Source organism: Mobula hypostoma, chromosome 9 (genome assembly GCF_963921235.1).
Source record: "Mobula hypostoma chromosome 9, sMobHyp1.1, whole genome shotgun sequence".
NCBI classification, from domain to species: domain Eukaryota; kingdom Metazoa; phylum Chordata; class Chondrichthyes; order Myliobatiformes; family Myliobatidae; genus Mobula; species Mobula hypostoma.
Window position 1 is genome coordinate 135,738,670 of NC_086105.1, and position 23,069 is coordinate 135,761,738.

The 23,069-nt window shown below is 42.9% G+C and overlaps 1 protein-coding gene across 7 annotated transcripts in view; it reads left to right on the forward strand.

Annotated features, from left to right (window-relative positions):
* Nucleotides 1-23,069, forward strand: part of ccdc78 (coiled-coil domain containing 78) — a 140,978-nt gene that overhangs the window by 78,126 nt on the left and 39,783 nt on the right. For 6 of the 7 annotated variants that reach the window (XM_063059252.1, XM_063059253.1, XM_063059255.1 and 3 more), the window contains 5 exons: nt 1,880-2,059; nt 12,089-12,256; nt 15,320-15,364; nt 17,780-17,868; nt 19,403-19,481. In XM_063059252.1, coding sequence (XP_062915322.1) covers nt 1,880-2,059; nt 12,089-12,256; nt 15,320-15,364; nt 17,780-17,868; nt 19,403-19,481 — 561 coding nt within the window. The remainder of the gene's footprint in view (nt 1-1,879; nt 2,060-12,088; nt 12,257-15,319; nt 15,365-17,779; nt 17,869-19,402; nt 19,482-23,069) is intronic. The other variant, XM_063059258.1, reaches the window with a different exon arrangement.

Sequence of the window (23,069 nt, forward strand, 5' to 3'; positions counted from 1 at the left end):
TGCCCACCAAGGACTTCTCATGGCCCCTTCTGGCTCTCCTAATTTCAATCTTAAACTCCTTCCTGCTAGCCTTATAATCTTCTAGATCTTTATCATTACCTAGTTTTTTTGAACCTTTCCTAAACTCTTCTTCTTGACTAAATTTACATAGCCTTTGTACACCATGGTTCCTGTACCCCACCATCCTTTTCCTGTCTCATTGGAACATACCTATGCAGAACACCACACAACTATCCCCTGAACATTTGCCACATTTCTTCTGTACGTTTCCCTGACGAACATCTGTTTCCAAATTATGCTTCCAAGTTCCTGCCTGATAGCCTCATATTTCCCCTTACTCCAATTAAACATTTCTCTAACTTGTCTGTTCCTATCCCTCTCCAATGCTATGGTAAAGGAGATAGAATTGTGATCACTATTTCCAAAATGCTCTCCCGCTGAGAGACCTGACACCTGACCAGGTTCATTTCCCAATACCAGGTCAAGTACAGCCTCTCCTCTTGCAAGCTTATCTACATATTGTGTCAAGAAACCTTCCTGAACACACCTAACAAACTCCACCCCATCTAAACCCCTCACTCTAGGGAGATGCCAATCAATATTTGGGAAATTAAGATCTCCCACCACAACAACCCTGTTATTATTACACCTTTCCAGAATCTGTCTCCCTATCTGCTCCTTGATGTCCCTGTTACTATTGGGTGGTCTATATATAAAAACACCCAGTGGAGTTATTGACCCCTTCCTATTCCTAACTTCCACCCACAGAGACTCTGTAGACAACCCCTCCATGACTTCCTCCTTTTCTGCAGCTGTGACACTATCTCTGATCAACAGTGCCATGCCCCCACCTCTTTTGCCTCCCTCTCTGTCCTTTCTGAAACATCTGAAGCCTGGCACTTGAGGTAGCCATTCCTGCCCCTGCACCATCCAAGTCTCTGTAATGGCCACAACATCATAGCTCAACATGGAATAGTACAACACTGTACAATGTTGTGCCAACTTTTTAGCCTTCACCAAGATCATTCTGACCCTTTCCTCCCATGTAGAGCTGCATTTTACTTTCATCCATGTGTCTCAGAGTCTCGTAAATGTCCCTAATGTATCTGCATCTACCACCACCCCTAGCAGTGCAGTAGTGGGTCATAGAGCCATAGAAAAGTACAGCACAGAAACAGGCCCATTGGCTCATCTAGTTCATTCTGAACCATCTAAGCTGCCTACTCCCATTGACCTGCACCAGAACCATAGCCCGCTATACCCTACCATCCATGTACCTACTCAAACTTCTCTTAAATGTTGAAATGGACGTTGCACGCACCACATGCGCTGGAAGCTTGTTCCACATTGTCACGAGCCTCTGAGTGAAGACCCTCATATTCCCCTTAAACTTTTCACCTTTCACCCTTAACCCATGAATTCTAGTTGTAGTCCCTCCCAACCTCAGTGGAAAATACCTGGCATAATTTTGTATACATCTGTCAGATCTCCAGATCAAATGCATTCCATGCATTTATCTCTCTCTGTATTTAAAAAAAAAGATCTCTGACATCCCTCCTTCGGCACGGACTAGATGGGTCAATGGGCCTGTTTATGTGCTCCTATACTTTCCTCAAATCATCGGAAAATTATGCCCTCTTGTATTAGCCATTGCGACAGAATAGGCTCTGGTTGTCCCATCTATCTATGCCTCTTATCACCTAATACACCTCTATCAAATCACCTTTCATCCTCCTCCACTCCAAAGAGAGAAGCCCTAGGAGTTAAACATTGCAGTCCAGCATCACTGGATAGCTACATCTACTTTCACAAGACACCGAAACAATGTTTTTGCAGGATGCATTTCACAGCGAATCATTGTGATGTTGCTACTTCGCAGATTTTAATTCTTGAACACAGAACAGTGGAACTGGAAGGGCAGAAAAACAGATGTGTGAATGATTATGAGGTGGCGAGGAATCAGCTGAAGGCGCTTGAGAAAAATCGTCAGGAATTGGCAGATGAATACATTGCCCTGAAGAGCAATTATCTGGCACTAAGAAAACGGCATGAAAATGAGGTGAGTGAATTTGGCTAGTTGTCCACAGGAGTTCTTTGATATTATGCATTGTGCCTTGAGTAAGCAATTTGAGCAGATTTTTGTCAGAATGGCAAAGCACTCTGAACATTAATTTTTTTTTTTGTTGCTAGAAAATACAGTGATCTTAAGTGGACCATCTCAAGCAATTTTCCTTTTCCTCTTCAATAATAATGAGATTTTTTTTTTTGAAAAGAGCCACCGCTATCCATTTTTTCTCTGTTGCTGGAAGCTATTAGTTTATTTTGCAATTGCTGTACTGTAACAAATCAGTTCCATATATTTAAGTTATGGCAGGTGATTGTGAGTTACTCTTTCTGAAATTAAATCATTATTTTGATCTTTTTCTACAATTCCTTGCATTGGAGTTCGAATTAACTGGAGAGATTTGTGCTTGCACGTCAGAGAGGCAGCTGTTGTAGGCATATTGCTCTGTAGAGGCATATTCTATCTGGAGTTCCTACCTACATCAAAAGGACCACTATTATCTCAGTACCTAAGGAAAGCAAGGTATTGTTCCTTTACGATTATCATCTAGTGGCCCTGACATCTACCATCGAGAGGCTGGTCATTGCATCATTAACTCCAGCCTCTAAGACAGTCTCAACCCACAGCAATTCACCTACTGATGAAGCAGGACTACGTTGGACGCCATCTTCCCAGTCCTACACTTATCCCTGGAGCAACTGTACAGTAAAGACACCTACAGTAAGTGACCACTTCATTAGGTACAGGAATGGTACCTGCTGTGGCCAATCCGTTCAAAGTTCGAAGTGTTGTGTATTCACAGTTGCTCTTCTGCACACCACTGTTGTAACGTGCGGTTATTTGAGTTAGTCACGTTCCCGTCGACAGTTTCAGCTTGGAACAGTCTGGCCATCCTCCTCTGGGAAAAGAAGGTGCTATTGCCCACTGCACTGCCATTCGCTGGATGTTTCTTTTTAGTTTCTCAAACCATTCTCTGTAAACTCTGTTGTGCAAGGAAATCCCAGGAGATCAGCAGTTTTTGAGATACTCAAACCTCCCCTTCTGGCACCAACAATCATTCCACAGTCAACGCCACTTAAATCACATTTCTTCCCCGTTCTGATGTTTGGCCTGAATAACAACTGAACCTCTTAACCATATCTGCATGCTTTTATGAATTGAGTTGCTGCCACATGATTGGCTGATTCAATACGTATTTGCATTAATGAGCTCTAACAAGCAGATGTACCTAATAAAGTGGTAGGTTAGACTATTGTTTATCGACTATACCACCATCACCTTCAATACTGTAATTCCAAGAATACCCATCACTAAACGCTAAGACCTGGAAGCAACACCTCCCTCTGCAACAAGACTTCTGACTTCTTGACCAACAGACCACAATCTATAAGGATAGGCAGTAACACCTCCACCATTTCTTAACACAAGATTGTGTCTTCAGCCCCTTACTCTACTCCCTGGGCACTCTGCTCCAACTCCATTGCAGGTGATACCACTGTGGTGGGCTATATCTCACTAGTCAGAGTACCAGAAGGAAATAGAGAGCTTGGCGTCATGACAACAATCTTTCCCCCAAGATGAGCAAAACAAAAGAGCTGGTCATTGTCTTCAGGAATGGGAGGTTGCACGTGCTGCTGTCTACAATTTTTTTTCATCCCCCTCTTCTATTCCCCACTCTGGCCTCTTACTACTTCTCCTCACCTGCCTATCACCTCCCCCTGGTTCCCCTCTTTCTTCCCTTCCTCCCATGGTCCATTCCCTTTTGCTATTGTATTCATTGTTCTCTAGCCTTTTGCTTTTTCCACCCATCACTTCACAGCCTCTTTCCTTATCCCCCCTCTCCTACCAACCTATCACCTAGTTTGCCTTCTTTCCCCTCTCTCCCCCCTCCCCCACCTTTTAATTCTGGCACCTTCCTCCTCCTTTTTCAGTCCTGAGAAAGGGTCTTGGCCTGAAACATAGACTGTTTCTTCATTTTCAAAGATGGCGCCTGACCTGCTGAGTTCCTCCAGTATTTTGTGTGTGTTGCTTTGGATTTGCTGCATCTGAAAAAATCTCTTGTGTTTATAGAAAGCATCATATCTCTTTGCATAATGGCTTGGCATGGCAGCTGCTGTGCCCGTGACCACAAGAAACTGCAGAGAGTTGTGAACAGAGGTATGCACATCACAGAAACCAGCCTCTTCATGGATCCTGTCTGCATTTCTTGCTGCCTTAGGAGTAATCTAAGACCCTACCCACACCAGACATTCTCTCTCCTTCTCAAGCATATAACCATATAACCATTACAGCACAGAAACAGGCCATCTCGGCCCCTCTAGTCCGTGCCAATCCAAAAGCTTGAAAGGACATACCACTAGTTTCTGTCCCTGTTTTAAAACCACTGAATGGTTTCCGAGTATGATTTGATGGATTCCTAAGCTCACAGACTACCTCACTATGATCTTGCACCTTATTGTCTACCTGCACTGCACTTTCTCTGTAGCTGTTACACTTTATTCTGTATTCTGTTATTAAGACCATAAGACATAGGAATATAATTAGGCCATTCGGCCCATCAAGTCTTCCATGCCATTCCATCATGGCTGATCCCAGATCCCACTCAATCCCACACACCTGCCTTCTCTCCATATCTGTGACAGAGCATTCCACAGATTCACTAGTCTCTGGCTAAAAAAAATTCCTCCTTACCTTTGTTCTAAAAGATCACTCCTCAATTCTGAGGCTGTGCCCTCTAGTTCTGGATACCCCCACCACAGGAAACATCCTCTCCTCATCCCCACTATCTAGTTCTTTCAACATTCGATAGGTTTCAATGAGATCCCCCTGCATTCTTCTGAATTCCAGAGAGTACAGGCCCAAAGCTGCCAAACACATCTCATATGTTAACCCCTTCATTCCCAGAATCATCCTGTGAGCCTCCTCTGGACTCTCTCCAATGACAATACATCCTTTCTGAGATATGGGGCTCAAAACTGTTGATAATACTCCAAGTATGGCCTGACTGGTGCGTTCTAAAGGCTCAGCATTATCTCCTTGCTTTCATATTCTATTCCCCTTGAAATGAATACAAACATTGCATTTGCCTTCTCTACTCTAAATTAACCTACTGGGAGTCTTGCACGAGGACTCCCAAGTCCTTCTGCACCTCTGATGTTTAAACCTTCTCTCCATTTAGATAATGGCCTGCGCTTATTGATGCACCTTGTACTATTTCATGCACTGGGTGATGAATTGATCTGTGTGAACAGTAAGCAAGATGAGCTTTTCATCGTACCTCAGCATGTGACAATAATAAATCAATTCCAATTCCAATTGTTACGTATTAGGTAAATTGATGATTAACTTTCAGCTGCTACCTTTTCTCAACTGGAGATCGATGCAGAGACTTTTACTTGAAAGATGTACTCTGAAATGGTAATGGTGAACGTCCGTGCTGGAAGTGTGGAGAATCTGAAACAACTGCTCTAAAGTGGACATTGTCTCACTGGCTCAGCTCTCTGCTTTGAAGCACCTAGACTTCTTCAAGATGTATATCAGGCTACTCTTTATCAATAGCACATCAGTGTTCAACGCCATCATCCCCTCAGTACTAATAACTAAGCTTCAAAACCTGGACCTCTGTACCACCTTCTGCCATTGGATCCTCAACTCCCTCATCAGGAGACCCTAGTCACTGCACATCAGTAATAACATACTCTCCTTGCTGACAATCAACACAGGCACAATTCTAGGATGTGCTTAGCCCAGTGCTCAACTCTCTCTACACTCATGACTGTGTATCCAAGCACAGCTCAAATGCCATCTATAAATTTGCTGATGGCTCCACTGTTGTTACAATCTCAGATGGCAACAAGGAGGCTTACAGAAGTGCGATCGATCATCTGGTTGAGTGGTGTCGCAGCAACAACCTCGCACTGAACGTCAGCAAGACCAAGTAATGATTGTAAGCTTCAGGAAGGGGAAGTCGGGAGAACATGTACCAGTCCTCATGGGGAGGTCAATGCTGGAAAAGATCAGCAGCTTCAGGTTCCTGGCTGTCAAATTCCCGGAGGATCTAACCTGGCCCCAAGCACGAAGCAATCATGTGATATAATCATGAAGAAGTCACACCAGAAAACCAGAAGTCTCCAGTTTGTGGAGATTTGGTATGTAAATCGACGGGAGGAGAAGATGGTGGCGCGACGCAGCTCGCAGCGGCCACTCCGGTGGTGATGTCTGTTATTTGTAAAGTAGGGTGCCATGCACAATCCTGATTTGTTGGGACTGACATGAGAGCTCGGAGGAACATCTGGTGAAACTTCTGAAATGCCTGCTTCGCTGCTGCTGCTACCGTGTGATCCAGAATCTCCGGAGGGGAAGGCCCCGAGTCCTCGGCTTTGCTTGTTGCTTGGCGGCTGGGGTGGGGTCAAAGCGCTCGGCAGAGGATGGTGCTTGGAGAGGCTGTGTCGGAGGGGCTGGTCGGAGGCTCGAAGTTTTCAGACAGACTCAGAGTCCGCTGCGGTCGGGTGCTTCCAATGGTGCTGCATCAGCAAGTTTGCGGTGCTTGGAGGCTCATGGCAGGAAGAGTTTCTCCCTTCTACCGTCTACGTGAGATGATGACTTTATCGGGACTTTGAGACTTCTTTTTACCGTGCCCATGGTCTGCTCTTTATCAAATTATGGTATTGCTTTGCACTTGTAACTATATGTTATAATTATCTGGTTTTGTCAGCTTTAGTCTTGGTTTGTCCTGTGTTTTTCTTGTGATAATCATTCTGGAGGAACGTTGTATCATTTTTTTTAATGCATGCATTTCTAAATGACAATAAGTGAGGACTGAGTGTCCTCATAATCTAATGGAAATTTACATAGATTGTAAATGTATATAGATTCTGACTGGTTACATTATCACCTGGAATTCAGCTTGCAGTGCACAGGATTGCAAGAGGCTGCAACAGACCCAGTCAGCTTCATCATGAGCACAATCCTCCCCTCCATCAAGGGCATCTTGCAGAGGCAGTCAGGAAGGTGGCATCCATCATTAAGGACCCTCATCATCCGGGACATACCATCTTCTCACTGGGGAGGATGTACAAGATCCTGAGGATCTACATGCAACGTTTTGGTCCACCAGCAAATTTCTGAACAATCCATGAATGTTATTCCTTTATTATTGTTTATCAGTATTCCTTTCTTTGCACTATAACTTATATTTGTAATTTATAGTATATTTTTATACGGCTGCCACAGAGTAACAAATTTCATGATTCTGATTCTGAGTTGACGGTGATTATATGCAGAGTCTGGATGAATACCAATAGCCAGTGACTGATTGTCAGTAGACAATAGGTTAGATTTTATAGCATATTTTGCAGTCATGCATGGGAACTTCGTAGATCAGTGAGAACTGTGTGAATGCAAATCACAAGAGGCAGCTGGTGGACTTCAGGGGTGAGAAATCCCTGACCATCAGCATGGTGAGGGTGAAGATGTGAATTAGAACTCCAACTGCTCAACATTCAAAGTTACCATATACTACTTTGAGATTTATTTTTAGCAGGCATATACAGAAAAAAAATACAATAGGACCTTCAAAAAAAAGCATAAACACAAGAAGTCCTGATGAAGGGACTTGGCCCGAAACATTGACTGTTTACTCTTTTTCCATAGATGCTGACTGGCCTGCTGAGTTCCTCCAGCATTTTGTGTGTGTTGCCATAGATAAACAAAGATTGACAAACAACCAAAGTGCAAAAGGACACAAACTGTGGAAGTGTAAAAATGACTGAGAACATGAGTTGTAAAAGTGTCCTTGAAAGTGAGTCTGTAGGTTGTAGAATCAGTTGTACGTTGTAGTGAGACAGTTATAGGTTGTAGAATCAGTTGTAGTGAGACAGTTATAGGTTGTAGAACCAGTTGTCGTGAGTCAGTTGTAGGTTGTAGAATCAGTTGTTGTGAGTTAATTGTAGGTTGTTCAGTCAGTTGTAGTGAGTGAATTTTAGGTTGTTCAGTCAGTTGTAGTGAGTCAATTGTAGGTTGTAGAATCAGTTGTAATGAGACAGTTGTAAGTTGTGATCAAAGAATTTATCCATGCTGGGTTATCTGTCAAATAGAAACAGTCCCTTGAACCTTCATTCTTTTCACAAGACTCAGGACAATTTGACTTCTTTTCCAAGATATCTAATTCTTTACAGCTCAGATTACAAATGCACAACAATCTGCATTTATATAGTGACTGGCTTCATCAGATACTGGTCCACTAATGAAATCAATCTCTGAGTTGTAGTCGTGGGAAGTATATCAAGTACTTGTTTCACAGAGGGCAAAGGATCTTCAACAAACATGAATTAGGAACAGGAGAAGGCCACTCAGCCCATTGGCCCCCAGTCACCTTTCACCCTCTAGTCTGTCAAGTAATGTTTGATTTAAAGTTATTCAAAGACTCTGCTGTCACCACCCTTTGAGAAACAGAGCTCCGAAAACTCTCAACCCTCCAGGAGAATTTTAGTTTAATTAATTTCCACCTTAAATTGATGAGCTTTTTACTTAATCATTAACTCATTACCTCCTACAGTACTGTGCAAAAGTCTTAGGCACAAATATATAGCTAGGGTGTCTAAGATTTTTTGCACAGTACTGCATTTGCCAACGTGGAGAATTTGTAAATCTGGCAGGAGCAAAAGATGTTGGGAATGGTGAGGGCGGAGTGCCGCTGGAGAGTTGTGGGACAGGTGGCAGAGAAGGAGTGCCAGGGATGGGAGGGTTGAGCGGGTGCAGACACACTCAGCCCTGAGACACCAGGCAAGGTCACTTGATTCCAAACAATTGGTCTATTGATCATTACAGAATGTCTCTCTGGTGCTTCCCACTCCCTCCCCTCTCCCTTCCCCTTTTCCCAACCATGATTCCCCTCTCCCTGCCCCCTTCACACTCTCAGTTCACAATAGAGACTCATATCAGAATCAGGTTTATCATCACTCACATATGTCATGAATTTTTTTTGCAGCAACAGTACAGTGCAATACATAAAATTACTACAGTACTGCGCAACAGTCTTGGGCACAAATATATAGGTAGGGTGCCTAAGATTTTTTCACGGTACTATACATTTTCACACAAGCAAAACCTTCCATTTCACATCCGCTATATCAAGAACCCTCAGGAACTTACATTTTTACATGTTTCCTTATGACAAAGCAAAAGACAATTTTGCCCTATTTGTGTCTATGCCACAGTACATTGCCATTTCCCCACTGATTTTCCTATTTTCCCGTCATTCCCAGCTACAATCCTACCTCTCACCCACACACCAGTGCCAATTTACAGCAGTTAATTAATCTCCAAACCTGCACATCCATAGGATGCAGGAAGAAATTAACGTGACTGTGGGCGAGGGAGATACCCAAACATCCCATTCCAACACATCAGTCCATGGCCTCCTCTACTTCTACAATGAGGCTAAACTCAGGTTGGAGGAGCACCACCTCATAGTCCATCTGGGTAGTCTCCAATGCGATGATATGAACATCGATTCCTCTAACTTCTAGTAACTTCTTTCCCATCCCCTCCTGCTCTAGTTTTCATTCCCCTCTGACCACCTCTTCTCCTCACTGCCCATCACCTCCCTCTGGTGCCCCTCCTCCTCCAATTGTCCACTGTCCTCTCCTATCAGATTACTTCTTAAACTCTTTCCCCCTTCTGCCAATCACCTCTTAGCTTCTTACTTTGTTCTCCCTTCTTCTACCCATCCACCTTCCCCCTCACCTGGTGTCACCTATCACCTTCCAGCTTGTACTCCTTCCCCTCCCCTCCACGTTTTCATTCTGGCATCTTCCCCGTTCATTTCCAGTCCTGTTGAAGGGTCTCAGCCTGAAACATCGAGTGTTTATTCCTATCCATAGATACTGCCTGACCAGCTGACTTTCTGTGTGTTGCTCAAGGTTTGCAAACTCCGCGCAAATAACACACATTTTCATCCTCCTCTAGGTAGGGAGAATGATATTGAATATAGTAGTCCAGATGTTGTTCACTAATCTCCCACTAAATGAAACATAACTTTTCTACTTTTGTATTCAATTCCTCCAGCGACATATTGTTGAATGATAGGGAGGCATGATAGTGTAATGGTTAGCACAACCCTTTACAGTGCCATCGACCTGGGTTCATTTCCTGCTGCTAAATGTAAAGAGTTTGTACGTTCTCCCCTTGAAAGCGTGGGTTTCCTCTGGGTGCTCCTGTTTCCTCCCACATTCCAAAGATGTACTGCTTGGTAGGTTAATTGGTCCTTGTAAATTGTCCCGTGATTAGGCTAGGGTTAAATTGGGGGTTGCTAGCTGGCGTGGCTCAAAGGGGTGGAAGGGGTGGAAGGGGCGCTGTACCTGAATAAATAAATTTGTAAAAGTAACTATTATATCTTTTTGCTGAGCTTGATATAAAGTTGAGAATGATTTCTTTCCAATCTATTGGATTACATTCATAGAAAACGGCCAACCCTTAAATCTTGCGTGTGCTATAAGTGAGGCTGCTTGCTTCCAATGTGTTCACATTGGTCCTTATTTCGCAAATGCGTTGTTTGAATGGGGGTTGTGGAATGACGCTCCTGGGCAACATTTCTTGCCTCAGTTGTGCTGGGCATCATGGGAATTAGTGGAAGTGGGCTGCAAGATAAAATGGAGTGAACATTGGTTCCAAAGGCAACAGAGAGATCAGCTAACGACAGGAATTCTGCAGATGCTGGAAATTCAAGCAACACACATCAAAGTTGCTGGTGAACGCAGCAGGCCAGGCAGCATCTCTAGGAAGAGGTACAGTCGACGTTTCAGGCCGAGACCCTTCGTCAGGACTAACTGAAGGAAGAGTTAGTAAGAGATTTGAAAGTGGGAGGGGGAGATCCAAAATGATAGGAGAAGACAGGAGGGGAAGGGATGGAGCCAAGAGCTGGACAGGTGATTGGCAAGGGGGATATGAGAGGATCATGGGATAGGAGGTCCAGGAAGAAAGACAAAGTGGGGGGGGGGGAACCCAGAGGATGGGCAAGGGGTATAGTCAGAGGGACAGAGGGATAAAAAGGAGAGCGAGAGAAAGAATGTGTGTATAAAAATAAATAATGGATGGGGTACGAGGGGGAGGTGGGGCATTAGTGGAAGTTAGAGAAGTCGGTGTTCATACCATCAGGTTGGAGGCTACCCAGACGGAATATAAGGTGTTGTTCCTCCAACCTGAGTGTGACTTCATCTTTACAGTAGAGGAGGCCGTGGATAGACATGTTAGAATGGGAATGGGATGTGGAATTAAAAGGTGTGGCCACTGGGAGATCCTGCTTTCTCTGGCGGACAGAGCGTAGGTGTTCAGCAAAACGATCTCCCAGTCTGCGTCGGGTCTCGCCAATATATAGAAGGCCACATCGGGAGCACCGGACGCAGTATATCACCCCAGCCACCTCACAGGTGAAGTGTCGCCTCACCTGGAAGGACTGTCTGGGCTATACCAATTATAGGTCTAAAGCTGTCTTAAATCTTTGCAAATCTGTTATGTAGAAATATAAATGCAAGAAAATTTACAAAAAATTATTTAAATAGCAGATATGAGGAAAAGTTGAAACAAAGTTATTTCAATGTAATTTTAATATCGAATACAAGGTTGTAAAGGAAAACCAATCACATTTTTAAAAGGTTTTGGACATGAGAAAGGTTTTGAAAAGGACAATGAAATTTTTAAAATATCAAAAAGTATAAAAAGCCAATTAAAGTTTTAAAACCCTTTTATTAGGCAGGAAGAAAAGTTTAAGCAAGTATAATTCAAGCTTTAGAAATGTTTTTAAATATCAGATATATGGAACGAACAGAAAAGGTAGTTTTAAAAATATTACTTAAATATTTTAAACACTAGACTGGAGAGAAATGGTCGTAAATAGAAGAATTAAAGTTTTAAATCAATTTATATTTTTCTGGTGAAGGTTTTATTAAGAGTTACCACAGATCTTTGACTCCCAGAAGCTTTGATGGATCGAGCTGATTATGAACAGCATCTGTTTGCTTCCAGGTTGCCAGAAATGATGAACTGAGCATGGAGCTCCTGAACTTGGCCAACTCCAGGAATTCCCTGATCAGAGAACAGGACCAGTATGTGAAATCCCGAGCCATCTATGACGAAGCTGCAGAAGAGCTGAGCAGAGTGAAGGACCTTGTGGCTCGGCTCAGCAACGAGAAGGTGAAGGCAATCTTCTTTGCTACTCTTATTCACTGGGATGCCTATGCCCATGTCGTCTCACACACCTATACATATACAGTATACAGTATACTTGTATCTTATGCATATATGCACGCACACAGTGTTTATACAGTACTGTGCAAAAGTCTTAGGCACATATATATAGCTAGGTACTGTAGTAATTTTATGTATTGCACTGTACAGTTGATGTGAAAATAATAACAAATATCATGACATATGAGAGTGATGATAAACCTGATTCTGATATGGGGTCTCTCTTGTGGACTGAAAGAGGGGAATCATGATTGGGAAAAGGGGAAGGGAGGGGGAGGGAACGTGAAGCAATAGAGAGGCATTGTGTAATGATCAATAAACCAATTGTTTGCCATCAAGTGACTTTGCCTGGTGTTGCAGGGCTGGTGTGTCTGCACCCGTGCCAGTCCCCTGCCCCTGGCACTCCCTCTCTGCCACCTGTCCCATCCCCCCTCCTGCAGCGCTCCATCCTTGCCGTTCCTAACATCCTTTACTCCTGCCAAATTTACAAACTGGCTCTCTACTCCATGTTGACAAATACAGTACTGTGCAAAAGTCTTGGGCACCCTAGCTGTACGTGCTTAAGACTTTTGCACAGGACTAAAATATATGTATTGTGGATGACACTAAAATAGCTGGTGAGGAAGGCTATCAAACATTAGAGAGGGAGATCTTGAACTACTGGATAAAAGGGCTTAGTAAGTGGCTTTCAATTCAGATAAGTGTTAATGTGCAGATAGAGAAGAGAAACCAGGTTAGGACTTATGGGAAAGATCAGGCTCTGGGAAGTGTTGTGAAACAAAGGGGCCCACGTGTGCAAGCATGCAGTTTTCTGGAAGTGCCTTAGAGTAGACAGGCTGGTGAAGAAGGCGTTTAGCATGTTGGTTTTCATCAGTCAGAGCACAAAGTGTAGGAACTGGGACAGTTGGTGAGCTCTCACTCAGAGTAATGTGTACAGTGTTGGTTTCCCTATTATTAGAAAGATGTCATTGAAGTGGAAAGGGTGCAGAGAAGATTTATAAGGATGCGTCAGGACTTGAGGTTATAAAGAGAAGCTGAACAGGCTAAGAGTTTATTCTGGATTCAAAACTCAAGATTATTTAATGTCATTTCCAGTACTCCAGTGTAAAGTGTAATGATGTAGCACAAAAAAACACATGAAGATAAAGAACCCAATAATAAAAAAAATAAATACATGAGATAGCTTATGTACATTGATTGTACATACGTATCATAGGTGGATAGTATGTACAATTGTATGTATATGCCTTGGAACTTAAGAGATTGAGGTGTGATCTTATAGAGGTGTATAAAATTATTATACATCGAGAGGGTGAACAAAAATAGTTTTTCTCAGGGTTTAGGTTGAAGGTGAGAGTTGAAAGGCTTAAAAGGGTTGTGAGGAGCAACTTGACAGAACTAACTTGCAGAGGATGTGGCTGAAGTAGTTAAAGTAACAAAACTTAAATGACATTTGGATAAGTACTTAGGAGTTTAAATAAATACAGGCAAGTTGGGCCAAAGAGCCTGTTGGTGTGCTGTTTTACTCTGTATAGTTGTACTAATTCAATAACCACCAGTAAGTAGTTTCTAGAGAGTACTATATGTATATTATCAATCTGAGATTAGGCCTTCAAAGATGTAAGAACTATTAAGCTCTGGCACGGGTCTTCAACCCGTCATGTCTGTGGATGTGTATGCAGCACTGCCACAACAAAGCAGCATCCATCAACAAGGACTCCCACCATCTAGGCCATGCTCTCTTTTTGCTACTGCCATCATACAAAAGGTACAGGAACCTCAGGACACACACCACCAGGTTCAGGAACAACTACTACCCCTCAGCTATCAGGCTCTTGAACCAGCACTGAGCTGTTCCGATAACCCATGGACTCACTTTCAAGGACTCTTCATCTCATGTTTTCAATATTTATTGTTTATTTGGTTATTATTATTTTTTTTTGTATTCATAATTTGTCTTTTGCACATTGGTTGGCTGTCCATTTTGTTTGTATCTTTTCATTGATTCTTTTGTGGTCCTTTGTATTTACTGTGAATGCCCACAAGAAAATAAATCTCAGGGTTGTATATGGTGACATATATGTACTTCAATAATAAGTTTATTTTGAACTTTTGAGTGTATTTCTCTATACTAATTCCAGTCACTTGCACTTGGTTTGTAACCAAGACATTTAGAAACCCAAAAGAGTTATTAAAAATCACAGTTAATTATTAAAAAATGAAGGGAATTAACTAAAGATATTGAAATCAGATAAATATTTAGAAACAAACTAATCTGAATTTGTAAAGAAATGGTATTTGATATTGTCATAGCTTCTGATTCCAACTTTAAGTTGAAGTTCAAGTTTATTGCCATCTGTGTACATATATACATCCAAATGAAACAACTTTCCTTTGGACTATGGTGCACCAATAAAACATATAACACACACAGCACATAAACAAATATTACCATAAATAAATTAATAAAATTTAGTTCAAAATGCACGTAGTGCACAGCACAGGTAAACAGTACGGTAAACAGCTTGCTGTTCTAGTGACGAGACCTCAGTGGTGTCATTAGCCTCACGGCCCGAGGGAAGCAGCTGTTACCCAGTCCAGCAGTCCTAGTCCTGACGCTTCTGTATCTCCTTCCTGACAGTAGTGTGTCCAAGAGATTGTGGGATGCGTGGTAAGGATCCTCAACAATGCTCCCGGTAAATGCCACAAATAGTGGTAAAGGAGACCTTGGTGATCCACTGACATGCTAAGCCCTTATATAATCCAACATCCAAAAATTCTTTGGTTCCATTAGACATATGAGAGCAAACATTTCAGGCAAAATTGCAAGCATCGTACTTTGGTACACTCCTTGTTCTAAGAAAAAGTTTCTGTTGGAGTCCACAGAGACTTCTGAAAGTTTGTTCAGTTGTGATTAACCATTAATCTTCACAGCCAGTCAGCTGTATTTTAGGCAGTAAACTTCCAGTGATGTTAATCAGTTTGCCTTTACATCTATGGGTCCTCAAGAACGAAGAGGTTAAGGAATACGAGCATTCCAAGCTTGAGAGATATGTAAGTGTTAATTGAAAGTTGTTAAAACGTAGAATTTATCTGAACCTGCAGTTGTCTAGCATGGATTCATATGTTATAGTATAGCAATTTCACTTTAAGGTTGGCTTGCTTTATATTGATTTCTCCAGTTGAAATACATAAAGGTAACTCATTTCTGGATTAAATTAGAATTCCAATAGACTCAAAAGAAAATGAGCCATATCTCTCCTCTTCCTTTCGAGTCATGAGAAAGGCTCTTGACCTGAAACATTGGCTCTCTGTCTCCCTCCATCGATGCTGTCTGATCCAATGAGTTCCTCCAGCAGGCTGTGTGCTAAATCATTTGAATGATGCTAAGTCGTTGCAACTTGCATTCAGTGGCCACTTTGTCAGGTACGGGAGTGGCACCAAGTGTAGTCTGCTGCCCATCCACTTCAAGGTTCAATGTGTTGTGCATGCAGAGATGCTCTTCTGCACACCACTGTTGTACTGCGAGTTTATTTGAGTTACTGTCACCTTCCTGTCAGCTTGAACCAGTCTGGCCAATCTCCTCTGACCCCTGTCATTAAACACGGAACTGCTGCTCACTGGATGGTTTTAACTTTTCACAGCATTCACTGTAAACTCTTGATCAGGGGTTCCCAGCCATTTTTATGCCATGGAGCCTTACCAATAACTGAGGGGTCCACGGAGCCCAGGCTGGGAATCTCTGTTCCAGAGACTGCTGTGCATGAAAACCCCAGGAGATCAGCAATTTTTGAGATGCTCAAACCACCCAATCTGGCAGCAATAATCATTCCACGGTTAAGTCACTTGGGTCACATTTCTTCACCATTCTGTTGTCTGGTCTGAACAACAACCGAACCTCTTGACCATGCCTGCATGCTTTTATGCATTGAGTTGCTGCCATATGATTAGCTGATGAGATATTTGCATTAATGACCACATATACAGATTTACCTAATAAGGAGACCACTTAATGTAGATTCATGTTATAAACACATGAAATATTTGAAATAACTCAACAGCATCAATGGGAAGACTTAACATTTGAGGTCATTGACACTTCATCAGAACTGATCACGCTGAAACTGTTTCCACCTCACAGATGCTGCCTAACCCACTAGGCCTTTTTTTTAATTTCAGTTGTGCAGCATCTGCATTTGGATTCATATGCCTGTGAATCCTGAAGCAGTCAATCCTGTTAATTCTTTAAAAAGCTTCAAAATTTGAACTTCAAGTAAGTAGAAGTTTGCGCTGTCAGGCCTGTGTGAAATTAGACACCTATCTTCTCATCGAAGCTCGGAAGTCACAGTTCCATCTCCAACTGAAGGACATTTGGTGCTGCACTGCAAGCCTTTCTCAAGTACCATGGCTTGTCAATAAATTAGCAGACAGAGGGTCTTAGAACAGGGTGTGTTTTCACTTCTTTAGTAATGATAATTGAGCAAGGAGAGTAACTCAAATAACCACACATTACATTAGTGGTGTGCTGAAGAGAATCTCTGAACACACTCAGCAGTCACTTTATAGGTTCACCTGCTCGTTAATGCAAATATCTAATCAGCCAATCACGTGGCAGCAACTCAATGCATAGCAATATGCAGACGTGGCCAAGAGCTTCAGTTGTTGTTCAGACCAAACATCAGAATGGGGAAAATGCGATCTAAGTGACTTTGACCGTGGGATGACTGTTGGTGCCAGACAGGATGGTTTGAGTCTCAGAAACTGCTGATCGCCTGGGATTTTCTTGCACGACAGTCTCTAGAGTTTACAGAGAATGGTGCAAAAAAAAACCAAAACACACCTTGTTAATGAGAGAGGTCAGAGGAGAATGACCAGATTGGTTCAAGCTGACAGGAAGGCGACAGTAACCCAAATAATTATGCGTCACAACAGTTGTGTGCAGAAGTGCATCTCTGAACGCCCAACATGTCGAACCTTGAAGTGGATGGGCTACAGCAGCGGATGACTATGGACGTGTACTCTGCGGCCACTTTATTAGGTACAGCAGGTATCTAATAAAGTGGCCACTCAATGCTATCCAGAAATGCTTTCGTCTTTTAGTTGCATGATATTATCCTTACAAGTTGCCCAGAAATAGAGGAAAGGATATTGGTGGGTAAATAGCAATGATCACGTACCCGCTCACTTGGTTACACAAAGGGTTCCATCGTTGACCACCTGACCCTAAGGGAAGAAGTACTATTTGGTTTGGAACCAAATGGGGCTGTTGGTGATACAAAGGGGGAGTGGAGCCATTGGTTGTAGAATTGGAGGGAGACTGGAGAAAATGCCTTTAGAAATGTACTACAGTTTAAAATATTTTGAGCCCTGGTTGCTCCTTTGGAAATTCCTAAACAGCATTACTTTTTTTTTCCCTTGTGCATTCTCAATGCTTAAAATTGCTGAAGCCTCTTCTTGGTTTGACCTTAGTTGTTAGGAAACCAGGATCAAATCAAAGAACAAATAGAAGAAATGAAGCAAAACCATGCAAAGCAGCAAAATGCAATGGAAGAACAGATGTAAGTGCATTATAAGACTATAAGACACAGGAGCAGTATTTTAGGCCATGCGGCCCATCGAGTCTGCACTGACATTCCACCATGGCTGATTTATTATCCCTCTCACCCCCATTCTCTTGCCTTCTGTGACGAAGGCCTGCCACTGATTACGGATGGCACATGGCACACTCAGTAAAACACTCAAAGGGTCATCCACACACATTATTCCCCTCTGTTATTGTGGTGAGTGCACGCACCACAATAAATCAACAGTCACAGTTTTACACTCATTCCTAGCAGTAATAGGTATGGAAAAAAAGAAACACACTATGTCACAGTTTAATTATCTCAGGTCAATTTATTCATATTCATCTTTCCAATAAGTGTTTTGCCGAAGTGTCATGATAATCTGACGTTTCTCTCCTCCACAGTCACTGGGTCTGAACCAGGGCTGCCTTATGCAGAGGCGGCAGCCACCTGCACAGGTGTGCTGATGGTGGAGGATACCATCTTTAACTGGGTCAAGGGTTATGTTACCTAATTACTCATCTTGTGGTAAAGTTTTGGGGTTTATTTAAGTTATTTAACCGGGAAATGGTGAATCCTATAATGAGGTATATGTGTTTATTGTGAGAACTGGCAGTAGAGTTTCAGGTTGTGTGAAATGGAAGATAATTGAGTTAATCAGCTTTTGGTTGGTCTAGGGGGAGGGGCTTAGCAGTTATAAGCCTCGGGTTACCAAGGCTTTGGGTTTGTTGTTTAGTCTGAGGGTGGCTGTTAACCAGACAGGTGACAATTGCAAGCTGTAGATATATTGTATTTTTTTTCTTTTTTTTCTTGTTTTGATGTGGACGTCCAAGTTTTTGTTTTCCACTATTTTTGTAAATAAAAGCAACTCAATCTATTTTTGCGAATCAAGCCATCTTGTTATTTTTCTTAGACAGTTGACCCACAGTTTTTGTGACACCTTCTCCCTGAAACCTCTGAAGCTCTTACCAATCAAGTATCCGTCAACCACTGCTTTAAATATACCCAATGACTTGCCCTCAACAGTTGTCTGTAGCAATGAACTCCACCAATTCACTACCCTCTAGCTAAAGAAATTCCTCCTCATGATGGGCTGATGTTCAAACTGGCAAAGATTTAAGATTAGATGAGATCAGTTTATTTGCAGTGGTCAGTAATCATACTGGTTGATAGTCCACTGTTATTCATACCGCAGTTAATCTACCCTGCCCAAAACGCCATTGTTTACCAGCTCTGTGGTTTCTCCCACGGGTGAGATCAGGAATCTAGAAGAGAGAACAGTGTCTCAATAAACTGATTGTGGTTTTAGGAGAGGAAAAGAAACATTTGGGTCTTTAATATAGCTTGATATCTATTATAATGTAACTCCTTCAAATATCCCGGTGTATGCTTGCCTGTAAGGTTGATATTTTACTTCTACAAGCAGATCTAAAATGAAAGTTCTGTTAGTTTGTTGCTGTATAACTGCTTGCAAACCACTGGCTTATGATATGCTGAACTTAAATTCTGACTGCAAACTCTGTTTCAGTGTTAAGCTGGGCAAAGAACTTCAAGAGGCCAAAAGGGCTATTCGAAACACACAGCACAGACTGGCAGAGCAGACAGCGGTGAGTCATTGAAGAGTAAACGAATTATTGTGCTGAGACCATATGACATTATTAGGCCATTCAGCTGATAAGGTCTGCTCCACCATTTGCTTGTGGCTGATTTATTATCCTTCTCAGCCACATTTTCCTGCCTTCTCCCTGTAACCTTTAACACCCTTACTAATCAAGAAGCTATCAACCTCCGCTGTAAGTATGCCCAATGACTTGGCCTTCACAGGTGTCTGTGGCAATGAATTCCACAGATTCATCACCCTCTAGTTAAATAGCCATTTAAATAGATATTAAGAAAGAGGATGTGCTGGAGCTTTTGGAAAGCATCAAGTTGGATAAGTCGCCGAGACCAGATGAGATGTACCCCAGGCTACTGTGGGAGGCGAGGGAGGAGATTGCTGAGCCTCTGGCGATGATCTTTGCATCATCAGTGGGGACAGGAGAGGTTCCGGAAGATTGGAGGGTTGAGGATGTTGTTCCTTTATTCAAGAAAGGGAGTAGAGATAGCCCAGGAAATTATAGACCTGTGAGTCTTACTTCAGTGGTTGGTAAGTTGATGGAGAAGATCCTGAGAGGGTGGATTTATGAACATTTGGAGAGGTATAATAATGATTAGGAATAGTCAGCATGGCTTCGTCAAGAGCAGGTCATGCCTTACGAGCCTGATTGAATTTTTTGAGAATGTGACCAAACACACTGATGAAGGAAGAGTAGTAGATGTAGTATATATGGATTTCAGCAAAGCATTTGATAAGGTACCCCCTATAAGGCTTATTGAGAAAGTAAGGTGGCATGGGATCCAAGGGGACATTACTTTGTGGATCCAGAACTGGCTTGCCCACAGAAGGCAAAGAGTGGTTGTAGATGGGTCATATTCTTCATGGAGGTTGGTGACCAGTGGTGTGTCTCAGGGATCTGTTCTGGGACCATTACTCTTCGTGATTTTTATAAATGACCTGGATGAGGAAGTAGAGGGATGCGTTAGTAAGTTTGCTGATGACACAGAGGTTGGAGGTGTTGTAGATGGTGTGGAAGGCTGTCAGAGGTTACAGCGGGACATTGATAGGATGCAAAACTGGGCTGAGAAGTTGCAGATGGAGTTCAACCCAGATAAATGTGAAGTGGTTCATTTTAGTAGGTCAAGTATGATGGAAGAATATAGTATTAATGGTAAGACTCTTGGCATTGTGGAGGATCCAGAGGGATCTTGGGTCCGAGTCCATAGGACGCTCAAAGCAGCTGCGCAGGTTCATCGATCGTGGAATTGAATTTAGGAGCCGAGAGGTAATGTTGCAGCTATATAGGATCCTGGTCAGACCCCACTTGGAGTACTGTGCTCAGTTCTGGTTACCTCACTACAGGAAGGATGTGGAAACCATAGAAAGGGTGCAGAGGAGATTTACAAGGATGTTGCCTGGATTGGGAATGCCTTATGAGAATAGGTTGAGTGAACTTGGCCTTTTCTCCTTGGAGCGATGGGGATGAGAGGTGACCTGATAGAGGTGTAAAAGATGATGAGAGGCATTGATTGTATGGATAGTCAGAGGCTTTTTCCCAGGGCTAAAATGGTTGCCACAAGAGGGCACAGGTTTAAGGTGCTGGGGAGTAGGTACAGAGGAGATGTCAGGGGTAAGTTTTTTACGCAGAGTGGTGAGTGCATGGAGTGGGCTGCCGGCAACGGTGGTGGAGGCGGCTACGATAGGGTCTTTTAAGAGACTTTTGGATAGGTACATGGAGCTTAGAAAAATAGAGGGCTATGAGTAAGCCTAGTAATTTCTAAGGTAGGGACATATTTGGCACAACTTTATGGGCCGAAGGGCCTGTATTGTGGTGTAGGTTTTCAATGTTTCTGTGTTTCCATGAACCATGTGAATGTTATTCCAACATTTATTAATCTTATGCACCTTTGTAGGGTTTGTGCTGTACAGTCTTAGAGTCAGAATCAGGTTTATTATCACTGACATATCGTGAAATTTGTTGTTTTGTGGTAAGACATAAAAAAGTGACGAAAAGTTACAAGAATAAATAAACTCACAATGAAGTGGTGTTCGTGGGTTTATGGACTATTCAGAAATCTAATGGTGGAGGGGAAGAAGCTTTTCTTAAAAAAAACCCCGCATGTGGGTCATCAGGCTGCTGTACACCCTGTTAGTAGTCATGAGAAGATTTTCCACCTGTGAATAATTCCAGAATTATCCAACGTTTAAAAGGTATGTGGACAGGAGTAAGGAGAGGGGAGGTTTAGAGTGGCATGGGCCAATTGCAGGCAAACGATGGCCCAGGCCCAGGGCAGAGTAGCTCTGAGACTGATGAAGTGGTGTGGGGAAACCAAATGTTGACTTGTGACTTGATAGAGAGGTACTAAATGGTAAGACACATAGATCGAGAGGACACCCAGTGACTTTTACGCAGGGCAGAAAGGACTAATATGAGGGGGCATAATTTTAAGGTGATCGGAGCGAAGTACAGTAGGGGGTGTCAGAGCTCAGTCTTTTTACACAGACAGCCTCATTATAGGAAGGATGTGGAAGCTTTACAGAGGGTTCAGAGGAGATTTACCAGGATGCCGCCTGGATTAGAGAGCATGTTTTAAGACAGTACGTTAAGTGAGCTTAGGCTTTTCTGCTTGGAGAGAAGGAGGATGAGAGGTGACTTGACAGGTGTACAAGATAATAAGAGGCATCAACAGAGTGGACAGTCAGAGACTTTTTCTGGCTGATACAAGGAGTTTACTCTTAAGGTAGAAACATAGAAAACATAGAAAATAGGTGCAGGAGTAGGCCATTCGGCCCTTCGAGCCTGCACCGCTATTTATTATGATCATGGCGGATCATCCAACTCAGAACCCTGCACCAGCCTTCCCTCCATACCCCCTGATCCCCATAGCCACAAGGGCCATATCTAACTCCCTCTTAAATATAGCCAATGAACTGGCCTCAACTGTTTCCTGTGGCAGAGAATTCCACAGATTCACCACTCTCTGTGTGAAGAAGTTTTTCCTAATCTCGGTCCTAAAAGGCTTCCTCTTTATCCTTAAACTGTGACCCCCTCGTTCTGGACTTCCCCAACATCGGGAACAATCGGGGGCAAAAGGGATATGAGAGGATCATGGTTTTTTTCCCCCCTCCCCCTTTTCTTTCTCCCTGGGTCTCCCGTCCCATGATCCTCTCATATCGCTTTTGCCAATCAACTGTCCAGCTCTTGGCTCCATCCCTCCCCCTCCTGTCTTCTATCATTTTGGATCTCCCCCCTCCCCCTCCCACTTTCAAATCTCTTCCTAGCTCTTTCAGTTAGTCCTGATGAAGGGTCTCGGCCCGAAACGTCGACTGTACCTCTTCCTAGAGATGCTGCCTGGCCTGTTGCGTTCACCATCAACTTTGATGTGTGTTACACGGTGAAATGCGTCTTTTTGTGTCACATCTTTGGTGAGCAGCCAGCCAGGATCACCTTGAATCTGGCGACAACATAGCAAGGCCAAAACTCACCAACCCCGATGTGGGTAGGGTGGAATGTGGATGGAGATTGGAGCTCCCGGAAAAAAATCCACGCAAACGTTGGCACACATTCCAGCGTTAACATAGCATGCCTGCATTGTTC